The sequence below is a fragment of the Aphis gossypii genome, chromosome 2, assembly GCF_020184175.1.
Source record: "Aphis gossypii isolate Hap1 chromosome 2, ASM2018417v2, whole genome shotgun sequence".
Taxonomy (NCBI): domain Eukaryota; kingdom Metazoa; phylum Arthropoda; class Insecta; order Hemiptera; family Aphididae; genus Aphis; species Aphis gossypii.
This window is the reverse complement of record NC_065531.1, coordinates 71134971-71157022: the sequence shown is the minus strand read 5'-3', so window position 1 is coordinate 71157022 and position 22052 is coordinate 71134971. Positions and strand designations below refer to the sequence as shown.

The 22052-nt window shown below is 26.5% G+C and overlaps 1 protein-coding gene and 1 long non-coding RNA gene across 4 annotated transcripts in view; one reads left to right on the top strand and one right to left on the bottom strand.

Annotated features, from left to right (window-relative positions):
- The window catches only part of LOC114124050 (C3 and PZP-like alpha-2-macroglobulin domain-containing protein 8), a 141497-nt gene that overhangs the window by 47734 nt on the left and 71711 nt on the right, over positions 1-22052 (top strand). For both annotated transcript variants that reach the window (XM_050201715.1, XM_050201714.1), the window contains exon 2: positions 5067-5159. In XM_050201715.1, the coding sequence (XP_050057672.1) occupies positions 5074-5159 (86 nt within the window). In that variant the 5' untranslated portion in view covers positions 5067-5073. The remainder of the gene's footprint in view (positions 1-5066; positions 5160-22052) is intronic.
- LOC126550353 (uncharacterized) overlaps positions 3763-22052 on the bottom strand; it is a 61905-nt gene continuing 43615 nt past the window's right edge. The window contains exon 4 of one of the 2 annotated variants that reach the window (XR_007604426.1): positions 3763-3860. This is a non-coding gene — a long non-coding RNA (uncharacterized LOC126550353). Of the gene's footprint in view, positions 3861-7131; positions 7278-22052 lie in introns of those variants that run through there. The other variant, XR_007604424.1, reaches the window with a different exon arrangement.

The following is a 22052-nucleotide window of genomic DNA, read 5'->3' as shown; positions in this document are numbered from 1 at the left end:
TCAAGCAGGATATATTTTTTTTGACGTTATAACATAGGTATACTTTGTATACAAGAATTAAAAGTATTGTTTTCGTTACGAGTCACCTCTAGAACCAATCGCATCTAATCGTCATGTGTTATTTTTTAATTTTAAAGAATACAGTGCGGAGAAATTTTTAAGCATATTATTTATAGGAGCACAACTCATGACAACTCGTTAGAGATATATACTAGTGATGATATCTGTTTAGAGATGAATCGGAAAATTTATAAAGCGTGTTTTAAAGAACGTTAAAAAACATGCCTAGTGCTATCCACCTCTGATGAATTTCCCTTTTTAGTAGAATTAGCGAACGGTATACATAAAAGTTACCGACCGCGATTTGCCAATGAAATGAAGTACACTAAGACAGAGATACAACAATATAATATAATAGCACCGTATTTTATGTCTGTGTTCATTTTTTGCTGACCGAAGAGTTATATATCTAGAAATAATACATACTGCATACGCGTCGTTGTCATTTTTTTTGTCAACTTAACCGGCTCCACCAAGCTATAATAATAATGCGTTAAGCCAGTACAAAATTTTTATATTCCTTCGTGTACATCAGATGTACTGTCATGGTTGTAATCGTCCATTCGCACACACACACACACACATCAACTAAATTTACGTTAAGTATTACGAAAGATCGCACCACACACCGCCGGACGTATAACGATTTGTCTCGTCTGACGTTAATTGTTATCTCTATACAACGTCGTTGACAATGCCATTTTTGACTAGCTTTTATTATCCATCGCGCCTAATTAGTGATATTATATAACAACTAATATAGAAAAAAAATAATAATAATAAACGTGTCCGAGTACCAGCGAGACTGACTGCAGGTTAGGTTGAAATTCTGACGATAATATCGGCTTTAGCGCCAGCCTTAAGGTTGAAAATTAAAAAATCATGAACTGCTATGTAGGTATAATGAATGCTATGTATTCTGGATGCTCACCGTCGCATCGGGACTTCGCTCTCACCGTTATACATTTTTAAGCTCATGCCTTATTTACATCGTAATCGCAAACGCCACCGGTAATTTATCATCACGTCGTTCGTATATTATTATTTAATGCTGCAGTTTTATTATTAAAACTTTCAAATTCCAAAATCTTGTTATTATTATGATTAAATTTATAATAATATAGTTATACTATTATTACTTTTTTTTCAGATTTGTTACCAAGACCTATATTACGATGTTAACAATAATGAAAATAATAATAAAGGTTAAAAACAGCGAAATTTATGTATATACATTCTAACAGACCATGACTTTATAGTTAAACTAATTAAACGGTTTTGAAGGGTTGTGCGTATTATTATATTATAACAGTCTATCTCAGTCTATATTCTATATACATTATACAACGTTATCTAACAGGCGTTTGATATTATATTAAATTTCCAGCGTAGTTTTAAAATGGAAAATTGCATTCGTAACGGTTTTAGATTTCGTTGTTCTAACTCCTGCACACCCCACGGAATGGTCTTACGGAAAAAAGTCTTTTCGGGCGAATTCCACCGAGTTCGAGTGTGTTTACATCGTTTTTCCGTTTAAATTTCGAATCGTTCGTGGAATCTTATTTTACGAAATCGAGAAATGTAAACCACCAAGAATAATATTACCCGGTATCGTGCATAGTGTTATCAAACTCGTTTTTATTGCGTTCCACTGTTCAAGAAGCATTTTGGCTACATCGAGTAGTCGCCTTTTTATTGTTACAGGCAAAACGACGTGCGAATGTGTACCTTATAATATATTATTATATATTCGTTTTGAGTTAATAATATTATTATGATACACCTGATTTTGTATAAGCAGTAAGCGTCACCTATAAATGTTAGATACGTATACGCTGTAAGATTCACCTATGCATTCTTCAAACAACATTTTTTTTAAATTTCTAAGTTCTGAATAAAAAATTGTTGATTTCTTGAGAAATATTTTAACGATGTGCTCTTAGACTCGTCTCGTAAATTATTATCAAATATTATTCTTATAATTATTATTTTTTATACTGACATACCACACAGATGCAGCAGGCGGTTGTTTTTCGAATGTTTTGGCGACTAATTTACGGCGTAAGCAAATTCCGGTTTCGAAACCAAAAGCTCTCGGTCCAGTTCGGTTCGTTAACTATACCGGATGCACACCAAATTCAATTCACATGTGCACCGATTATGTGTATGGGATCCTCAGCGAATTTCTAGCAAAATGATTCCATTGCGTCTTCATGCGTTATCGTGAAACTCTGGAAAACATATATCTAAAAGCAAACCATGATATTTTAATCCGAAAACGCAATGTATGAAAACCACAACTACTCGTACGGTGTAGTATAGTCATAACACTGTTTTTTTCATTCCCAAACAAGTCTCCCGCAAACGGGATGTATTGTAAATTATCTAAAATCCTGTGTGATTATCATATAATATTATAACAAATTTAAAACCGCTTGCACTGCCCTGTTCCTCGGCAGATGGGGTTATTTAGAAGTATACCTATATTTTACTGTAATTACACAGAAGGCTGTAGGTTCGGTCACGACTGCTACTAATTTCTTTTTAAAAGCCCATAAATACAACACATCTAGTTTTAATCGATTTTCACGCCTCCAGAACACATTTTTTTCAGATTCAAATTTTTTTTCTCAAAAATAATATAAAAATATTTTTATAAACCCGAGCATATCTTTGTTTCACTCAAAGCTTTGTATTTCAATAGTATAAAATATTATATTTAATTTTTCACGTGATTAAAATATAGTTCAATTATTTTTCTACAATTAATAATTATTTAAAACCGTCTCTATATTGATTTATGAAACTTCCTTAATACTTATATTTAAACCTGAAATTTGACAACAGTAAAACTTACTAAAAGTATTTATTCATTTTCTAATGCAATATTTACTATTTAGGAATAGTATTTAGTGATTTTATTTTTAATATATGAATAAACATATTTATTTATATTTTTATTTTACTTTTTTTTAAAAAAAAGATAACAATGTTGTTCTTAAATATTGTATATTTTAATTCGATTATAGAGTACCTATATATAAAAAAAAAATTATTTCAAACTTAAAATCCGTTTATGTAGTATACAACAAAATTGTTGGACCCTTGGAATGAAATAAATTTTTATAAATAATTTTGTCATACCTAAAGAATAAATAAAATAAATAAATAAATACTGAAAACCTTCTACAAAAACATTGTGGATATTTATCAAAACAATTTTAATGCAGTTCATAAAAAGTTAACATTTTCAATGAAATATTATAAGGTATATTTTTAAATAAATTATGATTTTGAAGAAGAAAAAATTTAATTTAAAATAATAATATAGCCATAACTTATAAAGGACCCATGAACTTATCTATCATCTTTTTTTAATATAAACCATTTCTCGGGTTTTCGCGTTTAATTTATATATTACGTTTCAGACTCTTTTCGAGGGTCGGGTGGTGTTTGGACGACGAGAACAAGTAGGGAATGAGAAATGTGTTTATTTGGACCGGGACTTTTGCCAGCAACTGGCCAAGGATAACGGTTGTTTCCCGCTATATGGGGTAAAAGAAAAAAGAGTAGAGAATAAAATGTGTTTTCCCGACATCGAATGAGGTTGTTCTTTGCTGCCAGATACGCCTCGGACATATCAATACCACTTTTTGATTACTTTTTCTGTCTTAGAGTTCGAATTAAAACAATTAAGGCGTGCGCGTAATCTCATGTATACGTACGAATGCCATCTGACAACCGCAGTTTCAATATAATATGGGTTGGTAGAGACAGTAGGGAGATCCGGCGACAGGAATCTGTAAGCAAAGAAAGATAATAAAAAAATCTATTATAATTTTTAAAAACATTAGACAGCTTATAAAAATAATGAAATTATATTAATAAGTACCCATAAAATCTATTATTACGATAATTGTCATTGTCATTTAGAATTATGTCTGTACAGCAAGCATTGTATTTAAAAAAACGCAGTGCTAATAAAACAATAAGATACTAAAATTCAATAAAACAAAAACATTTTCCACCTACAGCAAAAAAAAAAATAATACAAATAGACATCATGTAATGCAGCAGTGATATAACCGATTTTAAAATTAATCTCAAAAAATGCATATCAAGCTTATAAATACGTATTTATTTATTTTAAACACAACACCATTGGACATTAAATTGAGTCGAGTATATGTCAAGTGTTTTTTGTTCTTTTTTCTTTTTTTTTAAATTTCGTTTGAAAATTAATTTGACCCGTCAAGGGTTAATGTACCAAATATTGATCCATTTTTAGGTATTGAGTCGAGAAAAAAACTTTGTTGTGATAAACTTTAAAAAAAAAAAACCATTAAACAGTAATAATGCCTATGATCGTTTTTTTTGAAACTTATAGGTTTTTTTTTTATGTGTATTAGTGCGAGAGGAGCCATTATCGTCAACGTTCATCGAGTGTGTTTGAATCGTGATTTAACAATCTATAATTTTTATAGGTACTCCTGATTACGCGATGGTGACGAAGGAAAACACAGTAGATCTAAAAACGTAATGCATCTATGCATGTTTTAATATATAAAAAAAAAAAAACCGTTGCTGAAAATAATAACAAAAAATTTTTTCTACTCTACGTTTATTATGACACTGATATTTAGACACAGCATATAACGCGCAATAATACATTTACGTATGTGTTCATATTGTAAAAATAAATATCAAAAATATAATATATCGTTTTATGCCACCGTATAGTATTCTAAATAATATATGTCATACACGACGTACACGTGTGCGTGTGCGTAAGTGCGTTTAGTTCGTTTCGAGTATAATATATATATATATATATTGTCGCATAGGAAATAAAACCCCCTCGAACATGGTTCAACGTACATTTCATTTTATTATACACACACACACAAATATATAATATATATATATATATGTATTTATATACGGTACACATTGTCATCCGCTATAAACATGTCAAATGAAAATGTCGTCTTATTTGTTTCATATAGGTGAACAATGGATAAGAAAAAAATAGCTTCGGCGTTGGCGTTATTGACGGCGTTATACGTGTGCGTGGTATCCGGAACAAACAACTGCACCAGGTAATATTTGGCAATCGCAACCTTATTATTAACGATATAATACTTACTTTATACTTACCAATACATAATATAATGGGTGTTCGTCAGTACTGCACTAAGTATTTTAAACCATTTCAATCAGTAACGTAGCTTTGATTTTTTAATAGAATAGACTGGAATATAATTTCTTTCGTCGGATCTAGGATTTAGATTTAAATCGTTAGAGAGTTGTCCCACAAAAAATACTAGATATACTTACTGGATAGGTACTGTGTATATAATAATGATTGTATTATACAAATCTTAAAAACATAAATTTTAAAAACTGTCTATGATTAGATCCGATAAATTTGAATTTTTATCAGTTTTTTTTTAAAAATTGAAAACAACTTCTGATTTTTTTGTGTTATCTATGTGTATTTTTGATTATTTTACAAACAAAAGATAATTTATAATCTTTATTAAATGATAATTTAAATAACATTTGAGGTATCAGCTATGAAATAAACGGAGGTAATTAATAGTCAAAACTTGTAATACAACCATCATATCAAACAAAAACATAAATAAAAAACACAGTCGGTTAGGTTATAGTTATTTGACCAATCAAAAAATGTATATTATATTATATTTTCCGTGTTCAGAATAAACAACGTTAAATTATCTAAAACAACCTTAAAATTAGCTTTTATAACCATAAAATGCAACCACATTACTACAGTCTGCAGTCCAAGAATTGTATCAACATATTCTATTGATTCAATAATAAAAACAAAAACCTAATCACAAATTGAATTATCGATCTAATCATTACTAAAATTATTTAAAGCTACGTGAATATAAAATTCATAAAAATCATAATCGATTTTAAACAAATAAGATCGATGGTTGGATGTTACACGTACTCTATTCCTGGCTACGTAATTGATAATAAATATATCACGTTTCTTCTAGCGAATTCACGAAAAATTAAAAAGGTTTATATAAATCGCATCATAAGACAATGTAATTAAATAATTAATAAGAATATACTCACGGTGAAAACATTAAACGAAGAACTTTAAGAGCATTTATTTTAGAAAAATTTTAATATTAATATTAATATACAGTAATTTAATATGCGTTTGTCACTTTAAATTGAACACCATTTACGCAATTGAAGAACAGCAGTTATAATTATCACCAAATATCAATTAGTGGCACTAACATTGGTAAACGTTGGTATACAATTTTTTTTTTTTATTGCCCGTGTTATTTGGCACAATTAATGCATATTTTACAAAGGTAGTAATATCTTGTATATAAAGTAATAAATTTAGTCTAAAAACATATTTTTTATTTAAAACCATAACAATTTATTATTTATAACTAATTAACATAACTTATATCGGTATATTTACTTAATTTAATATGACTAGAAAAAAAACTAATACAATAATTTAGTTACTAATATTTTTTTCTCTGTTGTTACTTACAATATCATAAACTATGGTATTAACTATAAAGCTTTGATTTTGCCAAATGTAAATAATATCATCTATCGATTTATATTGGTATAATATTTTCATTTCATATACACGAATACTTCATGATTTATACATTTGTTTTTATTTAAACAATACATTTTAACATACGTGTGTACAATGAATTTATTGAAAAATATATAATACTTATGATGTGTAATGTGATTTTTTTTAGATATTTGAACAAATAATTATATAGTGTATTTCATATCAAACAAACGGAGTTCTTGGAATCCGAATGACTCTTTACACAATATATAATATTAAAATACGCACAAGTACATACGTATACTATCTGCTCCTCATCATTAAGTCGGTTAAATTAATTCTAGAAATACATATGATATACAAACGCAGTACGTAATAATATCATGCATATAAGGATGACGGTTTAGATTTCTTGTTTGATCATTCTCAAAGGAGTTTCCTTTACCGACCAAACGACCTTGGTTCAAAGATTTCACCGAAGGGTTGAATATCTTATACACATATTATCATTACATCAAATGTGTCTGAGATCCTAGTATTTGTTTCACATCTTTTCTGCTACCTACTTACAAAGCCGTACTCCATTTGTTTCGGTTCTATATGACGTAGAAAATAAGCTTTTTGTAAGCTGTAACATAAAACATACTATATGCAGTAAAAATAAAATAAACCTAAGGCGAAAGCAATAAAATATTATAATATATAAGCGACGACCAATGTTAATTCTCTCTTTTTCAATAACAAGTAACGACATTTTTCGAGTGTTTTATTTAAAGTTTCCGTATTTACTTCAACAATTGAATTTACGCCTATATTATCATATAATAAATATTATACAAAGCGATTATTTCAACACAGATCATCTTTATCTTTTAAGTATTTAAGTTTTTATTTATTTTTTATATACATATACTATACCTACATGTACGGTATTATACATAATTTTAAATTATTATTGGTACAACGATATTTTTGAAAAAAAAAAATGTATTCTCTTTGTATTATAATTTTTGAGTTTTTTTAACTTTAACCTCTAACTTTATACTCCAAAGTAAATTATTATTTTTATTTTTTATTTTTATGTATAATAACCAATCAAAATTATAAGGATCATCTCCTTATGCAACTTCAATCTGTTCAACAAAACTGTGAATCATTAATTATCTAATAGTTCTTCTATGTATATTATTCATCAAAATTATTAAATAAATATACTGTTTAGTAATACTAAACCTAAAATGTAAGCTGTCTGTACAAAAAATTAAAAAATGAAAGATCAAAATATTTTTTTGAAAAGTTTCGTTTTATAATGATATAAAACCTTGTAGAATAAAAATATTTTCAAAAATTTAAAACTTTTTGAGAAAACAAATGCAGATTATTAAATGAATCACCCAGTATATAATATTATAGTTTACGAGTGGAGAGTTTTCCGTGCACTCTGTGGCCAACGGCGTCATTATAATAGTATAATGAATGCACTATGCAACATTTTAAGAGCTTCAGTTCAATGGGCTGCGATAATGGAGGATGAGGAAATAGTTATTTTTTTTTTTAAAAGCATGACTTTATAATTTATGTAATACGCTTTCCTCTATTTAAAAATTCCATATAGAAAAAATAAAATAAAAATAAAAGACAATTTTTCTTATTATCATAAGATATATTTTGCTTTTAGCATTCGGTTTCGTGTTTCTCACTCACTCTCTCTAGCTTCTCTCTCTCTCTTTTTCCTTTCTCTTTCTCTCACACTCTATATCTCTACCATCCAACTTTCTCTATTTTCCATTATTTAAGATATTTTTGGAATACGCTTCTGACGTAAATCAATTACTGTTGTTCATTTATTTTAAGAAATTTTAGACCATTTCCGAAGAATATAATATATAGTTTCATACCGTATTTTACTCAAGGTACTCAAAGCACAGCACTGAATCTTAATTTGTACTGCCAACAGATAAATATCAGACAAAATGTATCATGATCAAAATGTTGTTCCTAATAATATGTAGTCATCGATTTTCACAACCAAAGCACTTCACGTTTCGTATTTCTATGTAAATACCGTTTTGATTATACACGAAAGGGTCTCAAGCAACAAACAATCTATTCGTTGTTTCCAGACATTGGTAAAATAATTGATTAATTAAAATCAATTTGCATATATTACTATCGTGGACGTAATACAATGATAAAATAATACTACGACTACTTAAACCACAATCGTACAATATAGTATACGTAATGATATTCAAGAAAATATGTTCAAGTAATTTTTCTCTATTATTATTATAATTGTTAGGTATTGAATAATACATACTCATGCCGATGACCATTTGGGATCACTCTTAAAGTATAAACCAAAAGGAAATTGGATCAATTTACGCGAATAAATTATACGTTATAATTATAATGAATATACTCATTCAGTCGTTCATACAACCGAAACAATGGGACGGCAATAATAATATCGTTCAGGTTCAATATCAAAGTTAGATCTTATGTAAATTAATGAATATGTATATTATATGCAAGCGGATCGGTTTAATTTAAGCAAACTTAATAATTTCGAATTGATGATAATTTTATCAGAATAATTTGAATGCTCCCTTCATTATAATTTAAAATTGATAGTATTGTACTCACGCAGAGCACCATAGTTCGTCGGTGTTCTGCTCAAATACTATACAATACATAAATACAAATATTTAACGTTTTCAATTGTCTATCCACCAATCTGTTTACTAAATATACTCGAAATGTTTTTTAGTATATTATTATCAACATTACCAGATTCATTTCAATTAAATTATTAATAAAAATAATAAAAATGATCGATGCACAATTTATATTTATACGATGTTATATTATGCTATTATTGTATTTACTTAGGTATAATTTATTAATTTCGTGTTTGGTTTCAAAATGCATAAAATATTATATTTATTCTCACATTTTTTTTTTTTTTTTTTTTACTTCATACAAGTATTATATTAATGGTTACACAATTTATAATTTCATAATATTTGTGTAATCGTTTCTTTTACATATTCGAACAAAAGTCATACGGATTAGCGTCACGTGTGATTTTCATCGCAGTAGATAGGTGCCTACACATCTTTACTTAAAAATTCGTCTTCTTTTGTATTACCACATCTTGTGGTACGCGGTTTCAATTTAAAATTCAAATGCTGCTTGAAAATGCATTGACGGTATTCTAATTTGAAATTAGAATTGATGTTTAAGCATTTCTAGCATTTTGAACTTTCTAAATTATTCAAATCTAGCATCAGACTCGCTAAGGAAAAAAATATCTTGACAACCGTTTCACAAAACTATGTTTCTAAGAGTTTTAAATCCCAAACAACTTTTATATATCAAACTTTCACTGTTATGTGCCATCAAATTTGTGACAACATGAGTTTTTTACGAAAAATGTCCCTCAACACCTTTTCTTTGAACATAACAAAACAATTTTTTCACATTTCTTCAGTTTAAAATAGTTTTGAAAACAAGAAAAAAACACTTGTACAACATAAATTAAACAACATTGGAATTCCACCAGGTGATAATTATTAAAAGAAAAAAAAGAAACTAAATTACAATTATAAATGTTAAATTGTTATGTTTGAGTTAAAAGGTATTATATTTTGAGTAATTATTTTAAACTAATATATATATATATTAAAACATAAATCATTAATTAAATAAATAATAATTGTATTGTTATTTTTATTTTAAATAAAAAATATTGAGTTGAGTTAAAACGTATGAAGAAAACATTGTGATAGTATTTTATTTGTAATTGTATTTATTTGTATTGGAATATTGCTTAATTGTTACATTTTATAAGCGAAATAAAAATATATTGAGCTTCAATAATAACTTATAACATTATTTTACAAGTTATTTCGGTCTATTGATATTTATTTTAATAACATATTTTAGATTCCAAGCGCAACAATGAATGTATTGAATTTACAATGTAATATTTTTTTTTATGTCTGTCATCACATTTTAGGGCTGTAAAAATATTTCTATTTTTAACTTTGTAGTTGGTTTCTAACAAAATTGGACCAAATTGGTACTTTAGGAACAAAAGCAAAAAATTCCCAGAACTATTTGATTATTTTCAGGAAAACGCAAAAAAAAAAAAAAAAAAAAATAGGAATTTTTACGCTAATCTTTTTTTTGCAGAATGTTTTTCTTTAATTGCAACAATTCAAAAATGAATAACAGAAGAAACTTTAATTTTTCACCTAAATTATAATATTATCATTTTCTCTACATAGTAGGTATATATTTTTTTTTTGAGCTATTTATAAACATAACATATTTTTGCTCGGTCGAAAACTTTGAAAAATTAAATCAATATTTCCTTCATAAGTAGTGTCGTTTACTCCGATTGGTCGAACGTATACCAAAATAAAGTATAACAAGAAAATGACGTAAACAATTAATTCAAAATCGACGTCTATTGGTAACCGAGTCACACAATCACCACTACTGACCCCTGTGCTGCCTTAGCCATAATAACCTATCTCTTATATATTAAACTTACAATTGAATTACTATCGATTGTTTTACATATTATATGCTTATATTATATTATGCTAATTTACAGTTCATAGACACTAACTTACGCAATTGTTATTTCAACCAGTTAAATTATTAAACCAATTTATTAATATTTCTTATTATTATATTTTGCTTACTATGCTAGTTGAAATATTAATGTTTTTTGACACTTAATTACACAATCGTAATTTTAACTTATTTACATTCATTTTTTAGTATTGCTTAATTTAATTTATTTATTGAATTTCACCGTTTTAATTAATATCTATGGTTATTTTCTTAACTTAATTCTTATGTACTAACATCTCTTATTTTGATGAAAATTCATTAGGGCCTAATACAACAGTACGATCCTGGAGTTTTAACTTAACCATCTCAATGTAAGCATATTCCTATATAAGTCTACTTCAGTGTTAAGTCACTTTTTATTTTTTTCATATAACAATTTTAATCGTTTTTAGATGAAACAATGTTTATTATCAAATATCTATATAATTGTTTATGACGGCTATAAATCATAGCTTCAATGTTCAAATGTCAATTGGCCATCTGACACAGTGATTCATTTATATAATGTTAATACAAAATACAAAATGACAGAAGCACCTCATCAATTAGAACAAGGCAAAAGTTCATCAAAAAACTAAAAATAAAATATGTGTCTATCATTGTTGACGAACGTTTTTTCAAATTAGCCGATGACTATATTAATTATTATACTATGAGTTTTTAAGAAGTATTGCACATAATTTAGTTATGATGAATATAATAATATGTTTTTATACTATTCTCCTTATATTTAATTAGATTATCTGTACTTAAATTAAGTTAGTATTGCATTATATTATTAATGAATTCCAAAACAATTTACACCAAAGTGATTATACCAAAATGTCCTAGTTCCCTAGTAAATATTATAAACTGGATCTAAAAAATCTAAAATATATTTATAATCATGATTATTTTTATAGACATTTTAAGTTAAAAAGTCTTAATTTAAAAACAATATTTAAGCGGACTTAAAACGTTAAAACACGTACGTATCTGTATAATGAATTTAACTTTATTGCAATAATATTTTCAAAATACGTATATTAGTTTAAATTTCTTCAATGATATAATATTATTAAATTCAAATTTAACTCATCCATTACAATAATCTAGTCTACACTTACTATACAACAAAGCGGTATCATTTTCACACCTTTTTAATAATTATACTCGTATACGAGGTAAAGCTTATTGTCAAGTTATGGTTATTTTAAAACAAAACTATAATTTATGAATCTTTACTTATATTCTCTAATATAATACAAAACTAATACAATGCATATTGTAAAAAAAATAAAAAAAATAGTTATTTTTTTAATTTTTTAATTTCGTATTCTTTAGTTAAAGTTTTATTCATTTTATTTTTACAAATTGTCTTTTTTATATTTAATCCAATAGAATTTAAAAATAAGTCTTTTTTGACATATCAAACATTTTTCAATTACGATTAAGAAAAATAAGCTTATATTTTGAAAGTGTTTAAGCTTATTAACATTATTGAAAACATCACATATTACCAAGACAATTATATGGTAAACTTAAACAAAACGTTCGCGTATACAAATTGTTAACGCATTTACATTGGGTAAATTAGATAATAAATATTATATAATCAAAATTAAAAGTTTTTCCAATTATTTCATGTTTAATAACTATAGGTATGAGAATGATGAAATAAAAAATACATTCGTTAAATTAAAACAGGCTTGTACCTACGTAAAACTATTATTTTAGTTTCAAATAAATGCCAATCATTGGTGTTTATCGAAAAAAAAATCGTTTTGATTTAACAATTAATATTATGAAGATTATGAAACTTCATTTATAAGCTTCGTACAAGTGGGAATTAAATGATTATATATATGCATAATATATACTAAATACTAAAAATGTATTTAATATTGAAGTATAAGACGTATGTATACTTAATACTCGTATGTATTACCTGATTTCTTTCAAATATTAACAATGTATGCCTTCAATCCTTTCAATTGTATTTTTAAATATACCAACCAACCCAATATAAATATTACATTTGTATATAAATATACAATGTTAGGTTATTATGTTAAATAAATATAAATGTATATTGATTGATGTTTTCATGTATTGTCATTGTGAGTTATAGTCAAATTTTAAGTTTTTTGTTTTAATTGTACATACTATAAGTGTCCGTCTGTACCTACACTATTAATACAAACTATTTATAAACTTCAAACAAATAATAAATTGTGTTAAGCTTAATAATAATAAAATGTATTAATAACATTTATGTAAAAGAGCACAATGAAACTTTAATATCTTGATGATTTAAAATAAAATATCATCGCATTTTATACTAAGCTAAAACTTTTTGAAATTTAATTGTAACTTTTTTAATTATATATAATATTATTAAAAACACGATAGTATTTAATATAATGACTTTATACATTACAAAACTAAATAAAGATACTATAGTTTTCCTTATACTTCAATACTTCGGTATTGAATTTATAATATTTATATTGTATAATATATTCATCACATTATATTAGTTCATAATTGATTTAAATAATGTAAGTATTTGAGAACTTTGATACAACCCAATCTAACATGAAGTACAAATTGTTGTTGTATTTTTAACTTATGGGTAATGATAACAAGAACGAAGAGTTATCATTTAAATCGATTTATATTTTATATAAATGAAGTAATATAATAGTATAATATTATTCTATAATAACATGAGCCATTACTTATTATAACAGCTGTATGAAAAATGTTTATATTTTATTCTAAACACGTAATGGTTCAAAGATGAAGATAGACATTTTCCAGATTTAATTTCACACGGCCATTTTCATATTATGTAGAAACGTAAAATATCACTATAAGATGATGGGATCTGATCCAATTGATTTCCAATTCATAATACAGATAAAATACTGAATCTACATAAAAATAATAGCATAGTCTATGAGATAGTAGCTCAATTTTGCTCGACCCATGGAATAGCTAAAATAGGGTTTTGATTAGTTCTTACAACCACTTTAATGATATAACTTAACCCCGTGGCCCATACCACATACTTTGAAGTTTTTTCGATTAAATTATCGGGTAATAAAATTAGGTGTCTACTAAATATTTCAAAAAATATAAACTTTACAACAAAAAAAATGTTTATGTCAACATTTTATCGATATAATTATTTTGAACTTTTTTGAACAACAAAACACGTTTTAAATTTTTTATTTCAAAACACAATATTTTTTAAGCATTTTGATACATAAAAATCAAATGTTAAGCATAGGTAGTTTCTTAATTGTAAGAATTAAAGTAAGTTATGATGAATGTAATAGTGAATCTACGTTTTGAGAAGTATCCTTATGATACTAATCCATTTAATTAAACTTAAAATACCTACTTATTAAATCTATTTTATACAATGAAAATATAATATATTATAATATATTATAAATAATATGTTTGGAAATATAAAATTAAAAAATCAAATTTGAATTGTTATTCAAAAATTTAAGAATTTCAAAATATTATAATGATAAAATTTGTCAAAAATATTATACGACAAAAAATATTTTCAAAATAATGAGTGCACACATTTAAGTCGATCACTTTGACTATGTATTTAAATATTTAATGAATAAAAATATTATGGAAAAAAAACTTAATATCTAATAAATTTATTTCTATTTAGGTATCATTCATCTTGGTAATAATCTTATCATCTAACACACTACAATTAACATTTTTTTTTTTCAATTACTATATTGTGTATACGGTATAATTTGATGCTTTTATAGTGCTATTTGATATTTTATACGTTTAATTCAAATAGGTACATGTTTTATACGTGTCATAATAACTTAATAATCGTATGAAGGTTGACATTATGTATCTTTAGTACTATCTATTTAATTGTATAGTTATTTTTTAGTGCTACCCATCTGATCATGAAGTACTTTTTCGTTCAATCATTTATTTATAATTAACTTATTAAAAACACTGACAATCGCACAGAATATCGTATAAAGAAAATATAATATATTATAATATTTCAACAGAGTGTTGCTGCAGACCATTATAAAGCTTTGATCAGCCGATCGGGAATTACTCATAAATTTCCGGTCAAGTGAATTGAGTACAACGGTCTATTGAACGGTCTGTCAGATTTGACACCATTTTACTTTATGGTCATTTTAAAACCAGTACTTCGTAAAACTTCAAACTTGGATACGAACACAAAAAAAAATGTTTCCGTTATTCTTATATCATCGTACAAAGAAAATGATTGAAGGCTGCTTTCAATCAATCTATTAAAAAAAAAAAAAAGTCTAACCGTTGTTTTAAAAGAAGCTTGTTTCCAGTATTGAGAATATCGTAGCAATAATAATCATGGCAAACCATGACTGTAAATTATTATCTTAGCTAAAATCATAAATCGTTATTATTTATCTATTAAATACCTATTAATATTTGTAAGTATACGTATTGCTATGAAAATTTAAAATTGCTGTCAAATCAAAATTAATCTAACTTTCAAAAAACAATTAGTATTAATAATGGTATTTAGTTGATCGATAAAATTCAGTGCATAACACAATATTTTGAAAAATACTCCTATTCAAACCTATTTTACTATTTTGCATATTTAAAAAAACACCATGTTGTAGTATTTGGTTTTTACATGAGTATGAAATGAATATTTATTATCAGTTAAAGGAACAATAAATTTTAATAACACAAAGTCCTTTTGTTCGGGAAATTAAAATTTGATGTTTTACTTACATACCAACAGTCAGTATAAAATATAGTTATATAAATTTAAATTAGTATGGGCATAACATGGATTATTATTATTGTATGATGCCACAATAAAGATTACATAATATAACCGCTGTACACATTTAAAATCATAATAGTTTAATTACAATATACCTATAATTTTTATATGGCTGTACGGTTCCCATAGCTTTGTCAAGTTATAATAATACTTACCCATAATAATAATTACAAAAGATTATTATTATAATAATAAAACGTTACCTCAATTTTCAATCAACTATAATATCATTTTATGTTATTATTGAATGTCGACTGACTTTTCCGTAGTTATAGTGTAACACATCAATAAGCTTGGATAGGTACCTACATATTATTATTATTTATATACAAAACATAAAATATAAATTTTTCACAAACAAATTTATTCCATTTTCATTGTCGACAAGACGTATTACATAATTTATCATGTACCTACGTTCTGTAATAGAATAATTTTTTATGTCGTCATACGTGTGGCTATTACGTTTATCTTGGCAAAACTTGCTGCTATCGATATCTTGGTTTAGGCTGTGCTCGGTTGTTAAAGAACAGGATAAATGATCACTAGGAGCCACAAGAGAAAATCCCCAGATTTATGTGCGTTTGGATTTTTTTTTATATTTATCTTAGAGTATGAGACCGAAAAAAACAACTTCATACATAAACCAAGAATATATATAAACACAACTAGATAAATTAAGTTACCGTACACACTCATGTATATATAGGTACATTCATATGGTATATAAATTAAGTTACCGTCAAGGATGAAAATCAGTCAATATACAATAATACCTACCCAAACCTGTCAAAGTTAAGTCTTTGTGGGAATTATTGAGAATGGATATACTTTATAAGTTCAATAACGTTTCTAGTTAACGTTATTTTAATGTTGTTTATTTATTTATTTTAAATATTCTTTTTTTTGTTTTTTCACCTATGTAACTACTACGATGTCATTTTTAGCACAAATTCAAAAATTGGAATACCTAGTGTCATATTACACATATTTAGTTTATTTTATGTCACATAAAAATAAATTTTAGACAGCATTTTTAAGTCTTAAAACCCTTCGTTTTTCTCAAAAACTAGTAAATGTGTGAAAACATGAAATTCGTTATAGACATAAGTACGGTATTATAGTTAATAAATTATAATTATTTTTTTAACATTGATTAAGAAAGTCAATAAATTTGAAGTATCATCAATCAACATTATAATTTCAACATATATGCGTATGGGTATGCGTATACAAAGCTGGGAATTCAAAATAGTTTAACATTTTTTTTTCAAAATTATATTGCTTAATAATTAACTAGTTAATTTTCAAATTAATTTAATAACTTAACTAATTTAATTTATCGTTAAAATAACTTAGCTTTTTTCAGATGATTTAAAAATAATTCATCAAATTATAATTAAAACGTATTAAACATTTTTTATTTCAATAGGTTTATTTATTAATTACTATTTAATAATATTATATACACTTGTAATTGAAAATAATTATTTATTATAGTAATAATAATATATATGTATATATTATATACATTATATTATATTAATATTATGTAATATTTTTTATGATGATGATAAAAGTTCAATACTATTGTAAAGTGTACATTTAAGAAATTAGAAAGAGTACAATCATATGATCCGCGTACTAATTAAACAAGTAGATAGATTAATATTTTTTTTTTAAAAACTGATTTAAGTTTAAGTTAAATTTTTTTCCTAAATAACTTTAAGCTTAGTGAGTGCAATTTATTATATGTCATTCATTAACTTCTAACTAAACGATCTTATATTCATTTAACTTGGCCTAACTTGAGTTAATTATTTTCATTAATTTTCCCACATCCGTTGTGCGTATGTATAACGCTTACGTTAATTAATAAGACTGCATTCGGTAAAGTCCCGATGAATAATCTTTGATCGCGATTCATCGATTCCGGTTCGTCACACCAAAGTTTTCGCCACCGCAACAACAATAGTAAAACTGAATAGTTGTGAGGGCAATGGTAGTATAGAGGACGACAACGAGGCAGTATCCTGGGTGGCAGCGGCTGCGTCGACGGTAGCAAATCGATGTCCATCGACCCGGCACGGCGAGGCCCCACAAAACTGGCAAATTAGCTTAATATTCTCTTCGGTCAATTTTACCTCCTCGCCGGAGCGGCCGCGTGACGACGTCGGTAAAGGTTTATTTTTGTGTTTGTATTACACATTTTACAACGGACAGGTCGTACTCGTTTGAAGCACTTGGCGAGTGGTCACGAATGGTATAGGGGGGGATGTTTTTTTTTTATGACACTCTTGGGAGACGAGTTTTTGCCTTGACAACACTCGGCGGCGGCGGTGACGCCATGTTTTACAATTATTATTATTATCATAAACCCGAACGTTAAACTTCCCGGGACTTCCATTAACGTACAAAGTACACGCGCGCGGACCGGATTCTCAAAAGTCAGAGCTCTAGCGACCGTAGCGGTTCGAATACGTGCTACTGTTTTTTTAATGGCTTGTTTGTTTGTTTAATTTTTTTTTTTTTTAATAATCTCTTTTGCTATTGTTTTACGAATATGCTAGTTAAACTTTCGTTGATTTTGATGTAGAAAAGATGTGTAGTTAGATTTTTAATCCATTTCAATAGAAGATATTATTAAGTGTTAAGACCGTCAGAACTCTTTAGTGAATTCGTGAAACAGGCAAACGTTTCAATAAAAAAAAAACGGCTTGAAAATAAAATATAGTGTTCTTCGCATCATCCTTAGGAATGTTTGGAACACTTAAGTGTTTTCGACAAAAGTCAAATTTTATAAACTAACATTGTTATAGTACATTATATAACACTATAATTATACGTATTTATTTTAATTCAAATATCGAATATTCGTTCATAGCGGTTTCTTATAGCAATCGAGCATCATTGCATCAAACATTATTATTAATAATCATACCGTTACACCTCGATAAACCAGGAATACGATTTTTCGTAATTGAAAAAAATGATTTTTTTTTTTTTTTTTTTAGTAAAATAATTTAAACGTACTATAAAAGAAACACGATTAACAATGCTTAAAAACAATTCTTAACATCTGTTTTTCACTTATTTTTATCCTGATACAAGCATAATATTATAATACTTATTAGCTTAATTTTTTATTAACCGACTCTTGTTATTTTTTGTCATTCACGATACCACTAAGTCACTAAGATAGATCTTTATATTCACTTTTTAATGACATTATATCAATTTCTGATGGTGTGGCGCACATGGTATATTTTTATTTATGAACAAACCGTTCCATCAAAATATTATATTGAATGGGTTCGATTGTGAGATGAGTTTGTCAATTTGTATACGAGCAATATTGTGTTACGATCGTAAACGATCTTAATACAACTTATTTAAATTAAAAAAAAAACGTTAACTACTAAGAGACAAGAGTATTACTTAACATTTAAAAAAACTAAGTAACCTCGTATTGTTTAAATGGGCATTCGGTATGTCTTTAGCAATTCACATTTATAATAATTAATAGAAAACGCCTACAAACAGCATAACTTGAGAGTCATTTAACTACAAATTCGACACACACTCTTGCCATATGTAATTTTAGTATAAAGCTATCAAACTAATGAAATTATGTTCTAGTAAGCATACGAATAAATTTGCACAATTTGTGATACAATCATCAAAAATATGTACAAAAAAACAAGCCCAAGTCTGTCACCTCGTTATATATTATAATAATAATAGGTGTGTGGGATCAAGTTTTATTTATTTCGCTGCTTACTGAAAAAAAGAAAACCACCCTGGTGTTGTACGCCCAAGAGAAGAGAAAAAATTCACTATAATTTATATTATCCAAACTTTGGAGTAATAATTTAAATATTCTTGTCGTGCTTACTAAATATTTCCATAACGGACACAATATTTTTTTGTTATTTACGCTGCGTACGGGCCTAATAATTTACTATAATACAACTGTTAGATATATTATGACACGAAAGCAGTTTTCAAAAAGTAAAGCAGATTTTTTAATCACATTTTTCAGATATTTACTTAATTTATTATAATGACCATTAATACCTCTACATTAGGTAGGTATTTTAAATCTACATTTACTGAAAAGTATTCTTAAGTCTGAATGTTCGATATACAAATATTTTACTAAAAAACATACTATTCTATGTCCGTCCTCTTTAATATTCTTTCTATTTCTTTCTAGAGAGATAATTGAAGGAATTAAAACGGAAAAAAATTGTATGCATATTACTTATTATTCGTATTTGCAGCACGTAATGCAAATGAGCGGATAAAAACCGGGACGTAAATTGGCTTTTCGTAAAGAATAAATTTACTAAATTGTCATTTTGATCTGTTTTAAAAAGTCATTATGCATTTTATCGTTACGTTCATTTAGTTTTCCGGCTTTTTATTACAATGAATAATATGAATCGATCATTGTCTTGTTTTTTTTTTTTTTGCAAATGTTGTTTTAATCGCAAACAATGAGGTTTTGTTAAAATGTATTTATTTTTTTTTTACCTTCGTTTTTGATCGTCCACATAGTGGGATGTATTTAGTAATAATATAATAACAGCGATGATACCCGTTAAAATGCACAATGGACGCATTTGTAGACGACCCAAAGTCCGCACACTATCATCTATTATATTCCATACTGACGGCAAAAAATATTTTTCATTACCTAGCATCTAAAATACAAAAAGTGAAATTCTCGTTTAAGGGCCAACTCGTATGTAGTCATAATAAATATCCAAGGTTATATTTTTTCCTGCTACGAATAAAGGAAAAAAGGGTACAGAAAACCCGGTGACAACAAATTGATTCCCATTGTGAGATGATGTACGTATGGTTAGTAACTACGCCTAACTAAGGGTTCAAGGTCTGCGGTCATCTAACCAAAACTCGAATGAAAAAATTCAGCAAAAACCTTCGATTTACTGTTTCGCAAAATATATGTTAGATCCTACAACGCGCGCACACACGATAAAGTTAATTGCAAGAATTTCGTACTATTAAAATGCTCGCATTGGAATATCTTTTAAATTTATTGGAAGCAGACATTTATACGTAATAATATGATTAATATCAATTAATTTTACTTGATATTTTACTTTGCACTAAGACTCAATATATTGGTATAAGAATAATGTGATTGATATTTAGTTATAACGTCCTAATCGAAAAATAATATCATATTGAATTGTTAATGATCATTCGTGGTAATCTTTATAACAATATTATTTATTGATACATTTTTAATAGTTATTAATCCAGTTTGTAATTAATTTTCGTTATCCATCATTATTAACTATAAGATAATAGCAACATTTTATTTTTTGGCAGTATAATAAAATAAAATAAAAATATATAAACGTAAACAATATTATACTCGTATATTTAATTTCTTTATTTTGTATTATTATGTTGGTATTCTTAAACTTACCCAAAATATCAAAAACAATTATTACTATTTTCTATACCTATTATGTTAAATGTATTTTATATTTAATAATAGTATAAAAAAATTTAAAATATTTTTTAATTCCTATAATATAATGGGTATTTACTCAAATAGAATGTCAACAATCGAACCTTATCAGTTGACTATTTAATTAATTAAAATGTAGTTACATTTTTTTTAGTCATTAAAAAATTTGAAGTCACATCGATGACGAACAAGAGTAAAGTATTAAATTATTGGTTTATTACAAATTATATTTGTTAACTAATCATATGGTCGATTGGTATATTAATATTATCTTAATGGGTACCTAGTGTTCTAGAGTTGAAAAATAAATCTGAAAAACTGAAACAGAATTAACAAGTCATTAATGAAGATAAGATTTGTCTTCTTATTAAAAATAAAAATGTTTTTAAAAAAATAAACATGACAGTATACACGGTATACTATAG